Source organism: Sorghum bicolor, chromosome 2 (genome assembly GCF_000003195.3).
Source record: "Sorghum bicolor cultivar BTx623 chromosome 2, Sorghum_bicolor_NCBIv3, whole genome shotgun sequence".
Taxonomy (NCBI): Eukaryota; Viridiplantae; Streptophyta; class Magnoliopsida; order Poales; family Poaceae; genus Sorghum; species Sorghum bicolor.
Genome location: NC_012871.2, coordinates 13,664,738 through 13,683,414, shown reverse-complemented (window position 1 = coordinate 13,683,414; position 18,677 = coordinate 13,664,738). Strand labels below are relative to the sequence as shown.

The 18,677-nt window shown below is 47.1% G+C and overlaps 2 protein-coding genes across 2 annotated transcripts; one reads left to right on the top strand and one right to left on the bottom strand.

Annotated features, from left to right (window-relative positions):
• LOC8057318 (CO(2)-response secreted protease) lies at window positions 287-3,643 on the top strand. The gene is made up of 4 exons (XM_002461822.2): window positions 287-593; window positions 943-1,398; window positions 1,530-2,162; window positions 2,279-3,643. The coding sequence occupies exons 1-4, from the start codon at window positions 382-384 to the stop codon at window positions 3,456-3,458; spliced, it is 2,481 nt and encodes an 826-aa protein (XP_002461867.1). The 5' UTR covers window positions 287-381; the 3' UTR covers window positions 3,459-3,643.
• LOC8057317 (DEAD-box ATP-dependent RNA helicase 5) lies at window positions 3,836-18,382 on the bottom strand. Its single transcript, XM_002459691.2, has 12 exons — window positions 17,834-18,382; window positions 17,604-17,728; window positions 16,920-17,027; window positions 16,653-16,733; window positions 12,426-12,504; window positions 11,861-11,946; window positions 11,657-11,781; window positions 8,340-8,408; window positions 8,164-8,257; window positions 7,016-7,180; window positions 6,856-6,948; window positions 3,836-4,358 (listed from the first exon to the last, which is right to left on the bottom strand). Exons 1-12 carry the CDS (start codon window positions 18,252-18,254, stop codon window positions 4,266-4,268), a joined length of 1,539 nt encoding a protein of 512 aa, XP_002459736.1. The 5' UTR covers window positions 18,255-18,382; the 3' UTR covers window positions 3,836-4,265.

The following is an 18,677-nucleotide window of genomic DNA, read 5'->3' as shown; positions in this document are numbered from 1 at the left end:
TTTGGCCTAGCTAGTACTGCCACTGCCACTTCCAGTCGAGAGATAAAAAGGTGGTCATCACTAGTGCACTAGTCGTCGTCCACTCCAATGCAACACTGGCGTTCACGGTGCACGCCGGCCTCCGGCAGTGCCCGCACCACTACTACCACAGCCCACGCACGCACGCACCGCGGCCAGTCCTCCACCACCTCGGGTCCTCGGCCGCGCAACCACAGCCACGCAATGCATGCATATAGAGACGCACCGCGAGCGCTTGCGCTTATATATATATAGAGAGAGAGAGAGAGAGACGCAGTGTAACTCGTCGACGATGTGGAGCAGCGCGAACGTCGTCGAGCCAGCTTATATATACTGTCTCGATATATAGAGGTAGGCATATATATGGCGAGGTCGCCGTCGAACACCATGCTGTGGTTGCTGCTCGCCGTGTTCGCTTCGTTGGCCGCCGCCGGCACAGCAGGCCGCCGCGGCGACGACGGGAGCAGGTCGTCGCCGCAGGTGTACGTCGTGTACATGGGCGCCGTGCCGCCCCGGACCTCCCCCGACCTCCTCCTCGAAAGCCACCTGCGCCTCCTCGGCACTGTGCTCAACAGGTCCGGTCGTCGTCGACGACACTGATCTCTGCAGCTACTAGTAGCACATACACACACATATATATATATATATATATATATATATATATATATATATATATATATATATATATATATATATATGGGGGCGCGCGCGCGCACGTGTTTTATTTCCCGCTGTCACCTATCAAAATTCAAATTTTCATGTGTTTCGCCATCATCAGGCCACCCTTTTGGTGTCCTTCTCCAATCCAATCTCCACATATATATATATATATATACATACATTTATATACGCCTCACACCGTCACACGTCACAGCAGCACACGCGCTAATAAAGTAATAAGGCACGCATGCCTGTCATATCCAGGGGCCGGAGGGCGGACAGCGTGGTGGTGCACCAGTACAAGCACGGCTTCTCTGGGTTCGCGGCGCGGCTGTCCAAGGACGAGGCGGCCGCGCTCCGGCGGAAGCCCGGCGTCGTGTCCGTGTTCGCCGACCCGGTGTACCAGATGCACACCACCAGGTCCTGGGACTTCCTGCAGCAGACGACGACGACAGCCGTCAAGATCGACGACTCCGCCGCCGGTCCTGCGGCTAGACGACGCGGCAGCAGCAATAAGAAGGGTAGTAGTAAGGCTACCACACCCGCCGCCGCCGACCCGTCGTCGTCGTCTCCGGCGACGGATACCGTCGTCGGCCTCCTCGACTCCGGCATCTGGCCCGAGTCACCCAGCTTCAACGACGCCGGCTTTGGCCGCCCTCCCAGCCGGTGGAAGGGCGTGTGCATGACTGGCGACGACTTCAACTCATCCAACTGCAACAAGTTAAGTGACCGGCCGCATGCATTTCTTCTCCATCTTCTTCTTCTTCTTCCTCCCGTCGATGCATTATTTCGTGCTTCTGACGACGATGGTTCCGATCGATCAACACCGACCGTCGCATGCACCCATGCAGCAAGCTGATCGGAGCAAGATACTACGACCTCAGCAGCGTGAGGGGCCCTTCGCCGAGCAACGGCGGCTCGCCGCGGGACGACGTGGGGCACGGCACGCACACGTCGTCGACGGCCGCCGGGAGCGCGGTGACCGGCGCCTCGTACTACGGCCTGGCCTCCGGGACCGCCAAGGGCGGCTCCGCCGGGTCCAGGGTCGCCATGTACCGGGTCTGCGCCGAGTACGGCTGCGCGGGCTCCGCCATCCTCGCCGGCTTCGACGACGCCATCGCCGACGGCGTCGACGTCGTCTCCGTCTCCCTCGGCGCGTCGCCCTACTTCCTCCCGGACCTCTACGCCGACCCCATCGCCATCGGCGCCTTCCACGCCGTCGCCAAGGGGGTCATGGTCGTTTGCTCGGCGGGGAACTCCGGCCCGGACGCCGCCACCGTCGTCAACGCGGCGCCGTGGATCCTCACCGTCGCCGCCACCACCATCGACCGTGACTTCGAGTCCGACGTCGTGCTGGGTGGAAACAACAGCGCCGTCAAGGGTGTAGCTATCAACTTCTCCAACCTGGACAGATCCCCCAAGTATCCATTGATCACTGGTGCAGCGGCGAAGTCGAGCTCAGTTTCTGACACTGACTCAGCAAGGTAAAATTACTTTTTTTTTTTTGCAAGCAAAGCAAGGTAAAATTACTGATCTCATGTACGGATCAAAATCCTCCACAACTTTCTTGTGACGCCATGCATGGATGGTCGTGATGTAGCCACTGTGAGCCCGGCACGCTGAACAGCAGCAAGATACAAGGGAAGATCGTGCTGTGCCACCACTCGCAGAGCGACACGTCGAAGCTGGAGAAGGCCGACGAGCTCCAGAGCGACGGGGCGGCGGGGTGCATCCTGGTGAACGACGGCGAGAGGTCGGTGGCCACGGCCTACCTCGACTTCCCGGTGACCGAGGTCACGTCCGCCGCCGCCGCGGCCATCCACAAGTACATCGCCTCCGCCAGCCAACCGGTGGCGACGATCACGCCGGCGACCACCGTGACGGAGTACAAGCCGGCGCCCGTGGTGGCCTACTTCTCGTCGAGGGGGCCCTCAGGGCAGACCGGGAACATCCTGAAGCCGGACATCGCGGCTCCGGGTGTGAACATCCTGGCGTCGTGGATCCCGCCGTCGTCGCTGCCGCCGGGGCAGAAGCAGGCCTCGCAGTTCAACCTCGTGTCGGGGACATCCATGGCGTGCCCGCACGTCGCCGGCGCCGCCGCGACCGTCAAGGCGTGGAACCCGACGTGGAGCCCCGCGGCGATCCGGTCGGCGATCATGACGACGGCGACGACGCTCAACAACGAGCGCGCGCCGATGACGACGGACTCCGGGTCGGCCGCGACGCCGTACGACCTCGGCGCCGGGCAGGTGCACCCGACGGCCGCGCTGGACCCCGGGCTGGTGTACGACGCCGGGGAGGACGACTACCTCCGCTTCCTCTGCAACTACGGCTACAACGCGTCCACGGTCAAGCTCATCGCCGGCTCCACGCTCCCCGGCCGGTTCAGCTGCGCGGCCAACGCCAGCAAGGACCTCATCTCCGACCTCAACTACCCGTCCATCGCCGTGTCGGGGCTCCTCGGCAAAGGGAGCCGGACGGTGACGGTGACCCGTGCTGTCACCAACGTCGGCGCGCAGGATGCGGCCACCTACACGGTCGCCATCAGCGCGCCGACCGGCCTGGACGTGAAGGTCACGCCCAGTAAGCTCGAGTTCACCAGGAGCGTGAAGAAGCTGGCCTTCCAGGTGAGCTTCTCCCGCAGCGGGAACGTCGACAGCCTCGACGATGGTGACGACGACGACGACGACGCGGCGGCCAAGAAGGGTGCCCTGTCGGGGTCCATAACATGGTCAGATGGAAAGCACTTGGTCCGCAGCCCGTTTGTGGTCACCAGCTGAAAAATAATGGCACTGCCTGCGTGATATCGACGCACAAGCACAGGAACAGACACTCACGTACTACTTAAGAGTGGTCAAGAAATGCTGTGATCTCAAATATAAAGTATACTAGGATACGATGTTGACAACCACTGCTAGTGGCAAATTCACAATCAGCAAGGATTCTGAAACCGGGTGTTCCAAAACGTCTTGGTGAGAAATGGTAATTATGGTTAAACATGTGAACAGACATGATCCTTGCTGAACACAGAAGCAACTTGCAGAGTAAGCATCAACCACAACTGAAAGTATGCGTCTTAACTCGCTGCACAATTAACAATCACCGCGTACACTAAAGAACACATGGAGCCAAATCAAAACCCAACACAACATATATATAGAACCCAAACATCCAATCCAGGGCAGACTGGAAAACCATCTTTTTTTTAACTATAACAAGGAAAACAATATTGTTTTTCCTATAACCAGCCCATCATTACCATAACCAAGCTGCTTGTACTAAGGACACATTGAATTTAACTACTCTCCACATGATGAATGCGGCTCATAATAAGCAGAATGCTGCTTATTATGCTACATACAGCCAAGCTAATGTGGATGGTCCAGAAAACATAAGCTGAATGCTGCAAATAATAAACTAACCTAAAACAATAGAGCTATATTTTGGGATTGCCCGCTGCCACATTGGTTGTCCATGGCAGAAACTGGCTTCCAAATGCCTGATCTGATTATAGCCATAGCATCTTTAACCGCAAAATCAAGCTTCCATAAGCAGGGGTGAAAGATCAGTAAGCTGCTGCCATTAGATCAGTCCTCATCAGAATCACCAAATGTGATCTTCGTGGATTTAGGAGCATCTGCTGTGATTTCCTTGAAATGAGATCCATATAACTTAGATTCCTGCAAAATAATGGTAGCCAATAAATTAAATATCATTTATCATAAATCACCCTCATAAAAACTACTTTAATGTTCATTCTGTTCAATTGTAGTAAATCGAGCCTTTACTAACATTTTCAGAACTGAAAAGCATTCTCTCTGACTAAACTATAGGGGTTTTTAGGATAATAACAGCTTTTAAAATTTCAAATCAATAGACGATACTAGAGTTCTAGAAATAAACATTTATTCAGGTTAAGATGCATTTGGATATAAGGAACCATATAGTTCTGAAAACTATTAGTATCACTGACTGAAACTACAGCCCTTTTGGAGTATCTGTAAAGTCCACCTGGGACTTCCTCTTCCCAAATTCCACCCTAGTACTCCTTACCATCTCGTTAAGTGTTCTTTTCGTTTGTACTGTGTCAGTAGCAAGGCAGCTCGATTTTAAAAAAAAAAGGGGGGGGGGGGGGGGGGGGAATTATTAGGCTCCCAAACATTTACAGAACCAAAAAATTGCAATCTGCATTGCCACTCTACTCTTTCTAATAGTGTGCTTCCATGCCCACGAGATGCGAACAAAGGAAAATATGTTTCCAACATACAAATTCTTTGTTTTTGCATGTGTTGGCCCCTACAATCCAAGCTCAGGTAAGCTGCTAAGCTACCTTCACTCGCACCACTAGCTAGAGGTAGAAGAAAACACCCTGGAGCTCAGCTGACACACACACTGTCTCAGCGTTGGCTGGGACTGAAACTCTGAATGTGGCAAACTGAACTGCCTTTTTCCATTGCAATGAGGTAGTATATATACAACTACATGTACCTCTACCAGGTACATTGAAGGTATGGTGAGTACACCAACTACCTACTCCTAGTACATCCACTCAAGTATTAGATCAGCCCACTACCATGGCTGATGTACTTCTACCAACTATAGTACTTAAGTGGCCTATTGCCTTACTTGCTACAGCACAAGAGATGGACAGCACATGCTAACCCAAAAGTCTTTGCTGCAGCAGGGAGAGAAAGACAGGGCAGCAGCAGATTACAGCTTACAGCATGTAGCCCATCCCTTTGTGGTTGCCTAAGTTGTACTGTGACCGGACTCTGCAAGGTAGCAGCATCAGTCCCTGCTGTCCACACATACTAGATCTTGGCTCCCCGTAGCACGACCCCAACTTCCATTTTATATGCATCTAGCTCTATCTAGAGACATGAATTTTGAACAAAGAGATCTTACAGAACAACCAGAGTATATGTTTAAAGACCTATGTTGTCTATGGACCCACATGAATTTTGAAGAGACCTCACAGAACAACCAGAGTACATGTTTAAAGACCTATGTTGTCTATGGACGTTTAATATTATTAGTACCACATGAATTATAGTTACAAAAAACAGTGGTCTCTAAATACCATGATACGAAGAAACTCACCCGGCCACATCATTTTGGACAGAAAAGAGTTATGTATGTTGCATGATATCACATACACGTTTTTTTTCATTAATATACAATAGCGAATTTTGATGCTGAAAACTTAAAATGTCCATGAACCAAGACCTTCATATTTTTGTACACAAGTTTTATGATTTCTAGTTTTCTGTCATTACAAATAGCCTTATCCAGTAATTGACATTTACATAGGGAAGCAAATAGACCCTGATATTTCAAAAATGGCAGGGCATGTTTTATCAAAATTGAAATTGAAATGTGCTAAAAGTCCTATGAAAACAAGGCGTTTAAGTTATAAACAAATTTCGAAAAAAAAAAGGTCCAAGATTGAGCCATGTTCACTTGCTCAGTGACGCAAAAAAGGGTGAAATTCAAATGCGTTTGCGAGATGCAAAAAAAAGGTGAACTGTGCAGGCTGCAGAATCACAATTTACTAAACCCTGAGATTCTCTACGCGTGTCCATGGTCATAGTAGAATTAAGTTTCACAATGTTCGGCAAATGAGAAAAACAATAGTGTAGCTATTGCAATATTCCACTCCCAAAACCTAATGCATTGAAAGAACAAAAGTGATTGTATCATGTTATTTAGTAGGGTTACAGACAGTCATTTCAAAAGTATTTATATTTAGTATCATGTTGTTTAGTAGGCTATGTTATTTAGTATTTGTATTCTACTATTTTTCATGTCAGTCAAGAAGCCAGGTTAGTTCTTGAATGTAGAGAGAGAATAGTTTATATCCCTTCTCACTAATAGTTTTTGTCTTTGTTTTGAAGAGAATCTTAAGCATATTTTAGCAAAGGTGACCACCAATTTCCACACATTTACAGTACATTTGAAACAACAACAGAAAGTCTTTAAAACTAGACAAGACAATTTCATCAAAATGATTTCTTGAGAGTGTATTCTCTGACTATGTGCATTTTCAAATGTATTTCTTTCTGTACTCTTATCTTACTGACGCTGCTAGACATCCATACCTACACGCAGACACGGACAAATATGGACTAGACATATGAACAGAAGATAATTTCAGACAAAAAACAGCAAAACACAAACCTTTTTCTTGACATGTGTGCCAAATTTCATAAGGGCTGGAGGAACAACCTGATCAGCCTCCCGCAAAACATTCACAAGTTCACCAGCAAGTGCCTGTAAATTAACATAACATCAACAACTGAAGGCAACAAGTGCAAAAAGGGTATAATGACTCGAGTACCTTGTTCGCTTGAGTGAAAAAGGTATGTGCAACACCTTTCTTGCCAGCACGACCAGTCCTTCCTATCCTGTGGACGTAATCCTCAGTGGTCAAAGGATAACTATAGTTAATGACAACTTCAACATCAGGAATATCAAGTCCACGTGAAGCGACATCTGTAGCAATCTGCATGTATTACCAAAAAAAAATTGAGTGCAAAATGAAACAAACTATTGTCGACTAAACTAGAAACTCAGATAAGAGAGCTTGACAGAATGGTGTTAAATGCAAGATAAATGGTCCTAAGATACTTTTCTAAAAAAGAAATGGTCCTAAGATGAAAACTTGGAAGTCATAGACGCAAAAACCAAAAACAAAAAATCAGGAACCCTCGAATCTTCCACGTGATTTCAGAGTGTGATAGATATTTTGAAGAATCTGCATTCTTGCAAAAATGTTTTCATTGACCTAAGATTCACCACGTCACAAAAGAAAAGTACAATGGTTTGACCGCATGTTTCTTCAATGTTTTGAATCACAAAATAAAACACCTAGATTTCATTAAATTGAATCTTTAAATAGTAAAACTGAGAATACAAAGTAGCATGACTAGCTGCTCTAAACTTTCAACCACAGAATCACAGTCCAATATTCAGTCATGAATCCCAATGGTACATGTAGATCATAGTACTCTACTAAGCATGTGTTTCCTCCACTAGCACAAATCTTGCCAAGCAAAGCTAGTGTGTCTGTGGGCAAGGTTGGGAAAAGAAACACAAAATGCATCAGATGCCTTCAGGTTTAGCTCATAAAGTAAACAGCAAACCATATCTAAAGCAAAATCCATACATATCTACAATTGGACTATCAGGCCTGAATAAATTATACTCCCTCCATCCCAAATTATATTCCAAAAATCTTGGAGAGTCACAATGTCTCAAGTTTGACCAAATTTATATGATAAGATAATAATACTTATGATACTAATTAAGTATCATTAGATTTTTCATTAATTATATTTCATAGTATACCTATTTGATGTTATAAGTCTTTGTAATTTTCTCTATAATTTTGGTCAAACTTGAGATGCTTTGACTCTCCAAGATTCTTGTAACGACTTATAATTTGGAATGGAGGGGTATTATACAGAAGTGATAGAAAAAACACACCATTAAAGGGCATTTCCCTTCTTTAAATAAAGATAAAGCTTTTGTTCTGTCATGCTGAGCTTTGTCTCCATGGACTGAAACAGCCTTCCATCCCCTTCAGAACATATACAGATTACAAATATGGAGAGAAATGATGTTCAGAGATTAAATTGAACAAATGAAAACAAATCTGCTACCTTCTCTGAAGCATTGTTTCCACTCGTGCAGCTTCTTTCTTGTACAGCACAAAAACCAAAACCCTGTTGCTGTTGCATTAAACACAAGTACAACTTCCTAAGATGAGTATTAATAATTATACGGCTCCAAGGATAAAAGAACACCATTAGAACTTCTTTTGTGTAAAAAAAGGGTTTTAGGGGGCAATGATAGAACACAGATAATGCAAAGATTGGTAGAGTAATATGGAAAACAAAAGATCCTATCTAAGATATGCTATAATTTAACCTCCAAATAAGGAAAAGAAAAGGCATTGGATAACATTGCTCTGATATGTTAGACATGATACATGGAAAGGATGAGGGCTTGAAAAGATCAAGGTTCCAAAAAACATAATTAAACGTCATTTAATCTCGATTAAGCGCTAAATGTTGACCCAGCGTCTCGTTTAGGGGGTAGGCGTTCAATTAGTCGCTGGGCGCGCCTAGGGTGTCGTCTATGCGCACGGCAGCATTTAATCGGTGTGGAATCGAAGAAAAACGGAGCTAGGATGGTGAAAATCACGTGGCTCGCGGGTGGGAAAGCGCGCGGCACACCGGTGGGAAGCAGGAAAGAAGTGAGCACGGGAAGGGAAAGAAGCCCACAGCCCCACGCTGGGCGTAGAGAAAGCGTGGGCCCGACGCGGGAGCATAAATCGCTCCACAAGAAACAGAAAGAGCGGACGCCTGTGGGCCACAGCGAGGAGCAGACTCCTGCAGGCCTCGGCCATCTTCCCCCAATCAGCACTGGCCTGCTGCGGCAAGAGGAGCCGCCTCCTCTGTTCCTCTGTCAAGCAGCAAGAGGAGTGCCTCCTCAGTTATCCTTCGAGCTGCAGCGACGCCTCTTCTCTTCCTCCCTGCAGGAGTAGCAGCCCCCTTCATCCTTCTCCCTCAGCCAGCAGCAGCTCGCTTTTTTTTTCCTCTCTCTCTCCCAGCAAGAAGCAAGATAAGCAGATTAGCACCCGATTGATACCTGCTCTGCATTTTTCTACTTTCCTCCCTCCTCTTCCTTCACTTTTTGCATTCTGCACCTTTTCTTTGTACTATTTCATATGCCAACTCCACTGCCGCTGCTTTGAGCACCTTGGCTGAATGTTAATATCAACACGCTCTCAGCAGCAAAAAAAAAATAATTAAAAATAGAAACACACAAACGATTAAATCACATTTAATCTATGTTTAATCTTCCTAGGTGCTAGTTAATAGGCTAACACCTGCCTAGCACCTAGCGTTTTCTTGAAATCCAGTGGCTATAATCAAATCACCAAGTGTGTTTATCCAAATAGACTTTAGTTATGAGTGGTACAAAGCAATGTTTGGCATTGGTAGGTAGTTAATAGGAATAGGAAAGATTGCCAGACACATCAACCAGTAGTTTTTGCAAGATCTAGGATGCAAATATGGAGGAAGAAGCAATGATGGCCATCAGATTTTGGATGCCAATGTAGATGAAGCAAGGCAGAGGGGCAAAGATCAAGGTACCAGTACCACAACTGTTTGTCGATATGGATATCAAATTAAAATATTTGTGATCTTCTGTAGCAACACCATACAGCCAACACCATGTTTCATAACATTAAAACCTATAGTTTCCTGTGAGAAAACTTGTTTTATAGGCACAGAAAATCACTGGTATCAATGCTTGTCACATGTAACTATGTAAGTATGTAACTTCATGTTTAATGTTCAGTTTCACAAAACCACAACTTTCCCCGATCCTGACATGTTGATTCCAATGCAAGCCACTCTCAAGTGAACCATTGGCATGGTTCAAGTAGGACCAGCATATCAGATCAAGTAGGCTTCTGGAGAACTTAAGGTACATAAAACCTGCAGTTGTGCTGAGACACTTGTGCCTACGTTACCCCGATACGCCAAGGTAGGGACGTATCCCGTATCGGATACGTATCCGATACCGATACGTATCGGACACTCGTTGGATACGTATCAGCGAAGTATCCGTAAAAAAATAAATCAACTATAATTCGGATACTCTTCTTCGATACGTTAGGCTCATTCGATACGTCAGTTTGATACGGCCCAACACACTGACCGCTCGGCGTCTTGGCCAATCCCCATGCGTGCTGCCTCTCCTGTCCTGTAACCCTACAAGATGTCCAGTCATCCACATGCAAGAGCCCCTGCTCTCGCGCGCCGCCTCCCGTGCAAGAGATGCGCTGCAACTCGCCGGTCATTGGCGACGAGCCCCCACCCCCTCGCGTCGCATCCTGTGCACGCGCTGCCTCCCGCGCAGGAGATGCGCCAGTGCTCGCTGGCGACGAGCCTCCGTCCCCTGTATGCCATCAATCGACCTCTCGTCCTCCAGGTCGTCGCGGCAGAGAGCACTGCGCTAGGAACACCCACCAGTCCGCTATGGACGCGGCTAGCTCCCGCGATGCAGGGGAGAGATGCAGGGAAGAGGATGATTCAGCACTCAACAGCAAAGCTAGCTTCCGTCGGCCTCCATGAGTACACCCCTTTTCATTCTTGATGTACTCTGCTTCTGCACTTGTTGCTTGCTAGTGCTAAAGGTAGTCCTAGCATAGGAATAGGATCCACTAGCCCACAACCATAACAGACAATCTTGTTCCTGACTTCCTGTTTTAGATAGACTTGGTAATTGCGCATTCATCCAGTATAGCTGAACTTGAATCTCTTATGAAAACTAAGAAACCTACAAGGTGATCTGGTGATGTATCATATATGATTGTATGTACTAACTAATATTAGTGATTACTCAAATTTTACACTTCCACAATTTCAATTTGCATTATTATTTATTTTATTAAAAATAGTAAAACGTATCCACGTATCGTGTTTTTTGAGAAATTGCCGTATCCGCGTATCCGTATCCTTCCGATACCGATACACGTATCCGTATCCTTCCGATACCGATACGCGTATCCGTATCCGTGCCACATCCAAAGGCCAAAGCTACCTGGATGTTTTCTGCAACTATAAATTGCCATGATATTTTCGTAATTTACACTTGTAATTAGTTCTAATCCTACTGAGGCACTTTCGTAAAAAAAAAAAATTCATTTTGTTCTTTTTTTTCGAACAAAACAAATCTTGGAACCTAGCCTACTTATATTGATGAGTTTCGAGCAGACCGCCAATTTCACCATTTATAACCAAATTTCATGCGATCAAAAAACCATATAATCAAGTTTCATATATATTTGCTTGAGCATTAGTCTATTACCCCCAATGCTTAGCTTCCAGTGTGCCAGTGGGAATCAGTGCCTTAAGGAAATGAATCTTAAATACAGCAGAAAGTGAATCTAACTGATATCTACCTTTGTGCTTGATGATATTTGTCAAGCAAGGCAAGTAATCTTGAATCTCGTGTTCTATCATCCAATACTTCAACAATTTGCATCACGTCATGGTTAGCAGCAAGATCTTCTGATCCAATAACAACCTGCAGTGAGATGTTGAGAAGACTGTCAGCCCAGGTACTTGTTTGAAAGAGAAAAAAAAACAGACAAAAACAGCACAACCTTTATTGGATTTGGATCCATAAACTCCTGGGCTAATTTGTGGACAGCAAGAGGCCAAGTTGCACTGAACATAACCATCTGACGTACTGCATGAGAAATAACACTATATGCATCATCATATAGAGAACTGAAGTGCTGAGGTCAAGGATGCAGCAGAGAAAAGCAGAAAAAGGATATATTCATATGATAACACAAATAAGTTAAATTAGAAGGTGTTGTTCAAATGACTATGACACCAGCCAAGTTGCGCAGATCACATTACATAGCATCAACAGTAAGATTTATACTTTGTAGTAAGGAAAAAAAGCGACACCAAGGGCCTTGCCAGCTTTAAAATCCACCAAAAACCTCACAATCACAGTACAAAGAATCCTAATCTGAATGTTGATTTTCATTCTATTCTGGTAAAATATATATATATTGTTGCTTCTGCCTGCACAGGAAGGAAGTTATCGATTTTTCCATTTGGGACAAGCACCCCCCCCCCCACCCCCACCCCCCTAAACAGGTGTGAACACACTGACATGCACATTGGTAGAGGGAAGAGAATGCAATGGATACAAACCAGATGATGTTTGGCTCAAAATTGCCCTGACTTCAGGTTCAAAACCCATATCCAGCATCCTATCTGCTTCATCTAGAACCTACGCAAAAAAGAAAAATATATATCACACCATAATAAGTCCATCAACAACAGGGAACACAATAATTAATTATTAAAGCACAAGCATGAAAGTGTAAGCACAGCAGTAGTCCCAAGAAACATTTGAGGTGACTGATGCCAGAAAATATGCTAATCCATTTTACCACTATCTTTTTATCTTGACAACAGGTTCTGGACCTAGGGATAAGGTAAGGAAGATTGGGATGAATGGCTGTGGGAAATGCCACATTCAACTAATTTGTTACTATTATTAGTATTAATTCTACCAGGTAATTTCCTTTGATTTAAAACAAAGCACCAAACGACACTATGAGTGTGTACCAGCTACACAGAAAAAACAAAAGGAGCTATAACGTAAGGGAGATTGGATTCAGTGGCTGTGGGAAGTGCCATATTCAACTAATTGTTACTGCTTATCAAAGTCTATCAGGTAATTTCCTTGAGATTTAAAATGAAGCATCAAATTATCTCAAGAGTGTGTACCAAGCTTCACATATAGCTGATAGGAATTAGGATGCCATACCTAGGTAAAAGGCAAATCAAAGTGCCATGTACCATTCTCAGTGGACGGTTCCCCATATCATATAGAATTTTTTTAGTCATCTCGCGAACCATATAAACAAATGGAGCCACAACCTCCAATTGAAAATTGTATGGCACTGTTAACAGCAATGTTCCACACTAAAAATATTTGATACAACAAGCAAACAGATCATGCAAATTCATAAGCCATCTAAAGCCAAATGGTACACTTGCTTTTCTGGATATGCACATCTTGTGCTTCTAATCTTTCAGGAAAGCTACTGTCACTTTGCAATAAGCCAATAACACAAATGAACAGTATGTAATCATTGGTGAGTACTGTTAGAGTGTGAGTAATACAGGCCCATAAAGCTTGGCCCATGAGGCCCATGTATGGAACTATATTCCCACCCTGTTTAGGGTTGGCTGGAATTAAGAAAAACCTAATTCTAACATGGTATCAGAGCCTAGGACCTCCCCTGGCCGGGGCCGGGGCCGGGGCCGGGCCCTAGCTCGCAGGTCGCCCGTGACACCCCGGGGCCTGTACCCTGCCCGGGCCTCGAGGGGTCACCTTCCGGACCGACCCCTGCGCACGACACGGGTCCCGGGTCGGCAACTCCGACTCCAGCCCCACCGGCACCCTTCGCCCAGCCGGTGCTCGTCTACCAGCAACGTGCCCATGACGCGAGTCCCGGACAAGCGACTCCGGCCCCACCAGCACACTTCGCCCAGCCAGTGCGCGTCTACCAGCGACGTGCCCGGCTGGCGCTACTGCCTCCGTCGGCACCGATGGCCCCCTCTTCGCCGAGGTCACCTACGCCACCGGCAGCGTCTTCTCCGCAAGCGACACCAACACCGTCGTCGAGGCCCCCAGCTACCCGGGTCGCGACGCCGGTGTACCACCCACCACTTCTTCACCGACACCCGCGTCATGTTCACCCTATGGTGACACGACACGCGGCTGGTACCCTGCAGCCTCGGGCTCTTGCCGCGATGCCCGGGGACTCGCAGGTCTCCCCGGTACCCTCTTCCGTCCGCGAGGCCTTGCTAGCCCTCACTGGCGTCGCGCGATGGAAGAGAAGTACGCGGCGCTCCTCGCCAACCAGACGTGGGATCTGGTGCCTCATCCGCCGGGCTCCAACATCGTCACCGGCAAGTGGATCTGGACTCACAAGCGCCAGGCTGACGGCACTCTTGAGCGGTACAAGGCTCGCTGGGTTCTCCAGGGCTTTACTCAGCGCCCCGGTGTCGACTACGATGAGACTTTCAGCCCAGTGGTCAAGCCAGCTACCGTCCGCATGGTGCTCTCGCTGGCTCACTCGCGGGTAGCCCGTGCATCAGCTGGACGTCAAGAATGCCTTCCTGCATGGCGTTCTCACTGAGACAGTCTACTGCAGGCTGCAGCCAGCCGGCGGGGTTTGTTGACTCTTCTCGTCCCGACATGGTGTGTCGGCTCAACAAGTCTCTCTACGGCCTCAAGCAGCCCCCCGGGCGTGGAACCATCGGTTTGCTGCTTTCCTATTAACCCTGGGGTTTGTGGAGGCCAAGTCAGATACTTCTCGGTTCATCTATCACCACGGCGCTGAGACTGCATACCTGCTGCTCTATGTTGATGACATTGTCCTCACAGCCTCCAATGGGTCCCTCCTTCGCCGAATCAGCGCCTCTCTTCAGCAGGAGTTTGCTATGAAGGATTTGGGTGCACTCCATCACTTTCTCAGGGTCACTGTTGAGCCTCATCTTGCCGGGTTACTCCTTCACCAACGACAGTACACTCTTGATATCCTTGAGAGAGCTAGGATGACTGACTACAAGCCCTGCTCCACTCCAGTTGACACACAGGGCAAGCTCTCAGAGGCCGGGGGTAACCCAGTGACAGATCCCACTGCATATCGGAGTCTTGTCGGTGCACTTCAGTACCTCACCTTCACCCAGCCACACATCACCTATGCAGTTCAGCAGATATGTCTACAAATGCATGACCCCGGGAGCCACACCTCACTGCTCTCAAGCGGATCCTTCGGTACCTCCGCGGCACTGTCGACTTCGGCCTCCTTCACTGGCGGACGTCCTCCACCGAGCTCGTCGTCTACACTAACGCCGACTGGGCCGGGTGTCCAAACACTCACCGCTCCACCTCCGGCTACGCCGTCTTCCTAGTCGGCAACCTGGTGTCCTGGTCGTCCAAGCGTCCAAGCGCCAGCTAGTCGTCTCCCGTTCCAGTGCCGAGGCGAAGTACTGCGTTGTTGCTAACGGCGTGGCTGAGGCTTCCTGGCTCCGGCAGCTCCTCGCCGAGCTCCGTAGCCCTCTCTCCCGAAGCGCGCTGGTCTACTGCGACAACGTCAGTGAGGTGTACCTCTCCACCAACCCGGTCCAGCACCAGAGGACCAAGCATGTGGAGATCGATCTACACTTCGTCCGGAATCGGGTCGCCATCGGCGATGTTCGGGTCCTACACGTCCCGAACACCTCCCAGTTCGCCGACATCTTCACCAAGGGTCTCCCGTCCTCGACCTTCGCCGAGTTCCGCTCCAGCCTCAACATCACCAGTGGCTAGTTGCGTCTGTGGGGGGCTCGTGTGTTGTACTTCTTTTCATGTCCAGTCTGCAAACTCCGTTGCGCCGGTAGTTCAGACTGCGGGGGGTGTTAGAGTATGAGTAATACAGGCCCATGAGGCCCATGTATGGAACTATATTCCCACCCTGTTTAGGGTTGGCTGGAATTGAGGAAAACCTAATTCTAACAAGTACTATTTGTGTGCAGAGATGATATATGCATGTTTGGTGTGAACTTTCAAAAATTACTTAAATTGAAGTTTCAAAAACAAATAGCACATGAACATTAGCCAAGTACAAGTAGTATAAGCAACTACTACATGAGGGCATTTCAAACCAACAGTACAATCTCCTATCATTATATTAAGAAAAAAGCATACACACCCTGTAGTACACAAAGGGGGCAACGAGAAGGAAGAGATAAGAGCAGGAAGAAAATACAAAACAAGGGAAACGAGTATTACATAAGGGTGTTTCAAGGGGCATGCAATCAACTTTTTTAATTCACCTATATTTTATTATAGTTATATGTTTAGATTAGACATGAAAACAAAACTTGTAGATTTGTCTTAGAAAGGATTCTCAAAATGGTCTTTACTTCCCACGATCTCTGTGTCCAAGATGTCACTCCAAACATCCTTTTCATTGATTCAGTATTAATGCCTAGTTTTTTTTTCTCAATAAGAGTTGAGTGTCATTCATTAAGATAAAACCTATACGCTATAGAGGCAAAATGCCCACTCCCAGACACGCCCAACACACACCAAACTATGGAACTACTTTTAACTACAAAACAAGTGGTGTACCTTTCATACAGACAATCTACATAGTTTTAGCATATCATGCCAAACATGAAAAGGTCTGACTTGCTCGAATTTAGAATATTAAATACAAAAGAATCAAGGGATGGTGAATTAGTAATCAAAGTTGCGACTTGGTGACCCTGTTGCTGTCCAGAGCTCTGTATTGTGACTAGAGAGAATATATATACCATGCACACCACACTTCATGGACAGCAAGAAAAGCAGAAAGGAAGGCACGACGGAATTACCACGAACGAAACCTCATTAAGACGGCAAACACCCATTTCAATAAGGTCTTTCATACGACCAGGAGTTCCTATGACTATATCCTGCAAGCACAAAACCCCAAAAAATGAATAGAGGTTTAGACAACATGCCAAGGAATAGTTGCATGAACTATATAGTAAAGAAGCATTTCGAGTTTCCATTAAGTGGAATCCATGAAAAAAAAAGTGCTACCATAATGTCTTTATATGCAATGATATGGCTGAGAAAAAAAATCGGTGTTATCTTACCACTCCAGATTTAAGGGCAGATATTTGGGGTTCCTTTTTAGTTCCACCATAAAGGCAGACTGATTTTATCCCACATGGTGCACCAGCCTCACTAAGTACATCTGCAATCTGGCACGATACAGAAATGTGTAAATCATTCTTGTATGTTCAAATTCAACCATATTGTTGGTGTTCACGAATCACGATCAAGCTTACAGATTAATATGAATAGTTTTTCCATTATCCCACACACCAAACAGGATATGGCATGTGCATTTTTGTAGAAAAGGGTAAAAGAATTATTATGCCCTCTTTCCCAAGAAAAAAAATGGCTATTGATGCCAGAATCTTCTTGGAAAAATCAGGCTACAAATTTCAAACGGCAGCATAAGCTCAAAAACTAACTGAGAATGATTGTAAGTAATGATTATTACAGAAAAGATTGTCAAATAAGAAAAGATTCGAAGATCATCATTCAATAAGTTAGCAGCACGAGCAGTGATACAACTTATTGGGTGCCACATAGTAGAAGCATATGTAATGTAAGTCACTCGTGCTATCTTTAGTGTACAATCCTCTGCTAGAAAATTGAAGCTAAAGATCTAAAGTAACTTATTTAACACCACAGCAATCAACCTGCACTTACCAAGATTTGCATGACATGCTCGAGTATTGTAATTAAAAGAACAGCATTCACTGGCTTACCTGCTGAGCGAGCTCCCTCGTTGGTGATAGCACGAGGCACCGTGGCACAGCCTTCTTCACTGCTTTCCCCCCTACCTTCTTCCTGATGTGCATCAGCGCCGGCACACCAAAGGCAATTGTCTTCCCTGGCAGTACCCAAAGGACGCCATAACAAGATTAGCACAAATTTGAACACGGGCAGGCAAAGGAATGACCAAACGGAAAGCAGAAACCAAATAATTTTGCTGTACCTGATCCGGTGGCGGCGATGCCGATGAAGTCGCGGCCATCGAGGAGGAACGGCCAGGCGTGTGCCTGAATGGGCGACGGCCGCGCGAATGCGCTGCAGCAATCGAGCACCTGGGACGGCAGCTCGGCAGCGGAGAACGACCGCAGCGGCGCGTACTTGGGGTCCTCGGAGCCCTTCCCGGTCACCGCCACGGTCTTCTCAGCGCCGTTCTCCGCCTCCCCTCCTCCTCCTGCGCCGGCTCCATTCTCAACCAGCTTCTTCTTCTTGATGCTCTTCACGGTCTCCTCTGTCGCCGTCACGGCCGCCGCCGCCGCCTCCTCGGCCTCGGCTGCCAGCTTCCGCTTCTTGTCCTTCTTGCTCTTCTTCTCCTTCTTGCTGCTCCTGGGTGCTTCCGCTTGCTCGGCGTCAAGATTGCGGCCCATGGCGGCGGGGAAGGTGGTGGAAGTGGGGACTGGGGAGGAGGGCTGGGGAACGGTGGCGGGCGAGGAGAGGACGGCGGGAAGTGGAACGGGGAGGTGGAGGTTGATTTCTAGGGTTTTAGAATGGAACCGAAGCGGCGGCTCGGTGAATCTGAGCCGTCTATTTCTCGATCCTGTGATTTCGTTGCATTATGACAGGGTAATCGACTAATCATCAATCAAGGTAGACAAAAATATATACTTCATCTGTTCTAATAGTAAATTATAAGTTATTGTATAAAAGACTGTTGGCTGGTCTGAAAAGTCATAGCTAATTTATCGTGAGAGAAAAATACTGTTAGCTGATAGAAAAAATACGATTTCTAAGACAAGCAAAGAGTTTGTTTGCATGTACGTTCTATGTGGCAACATGAACAAAAACAATTC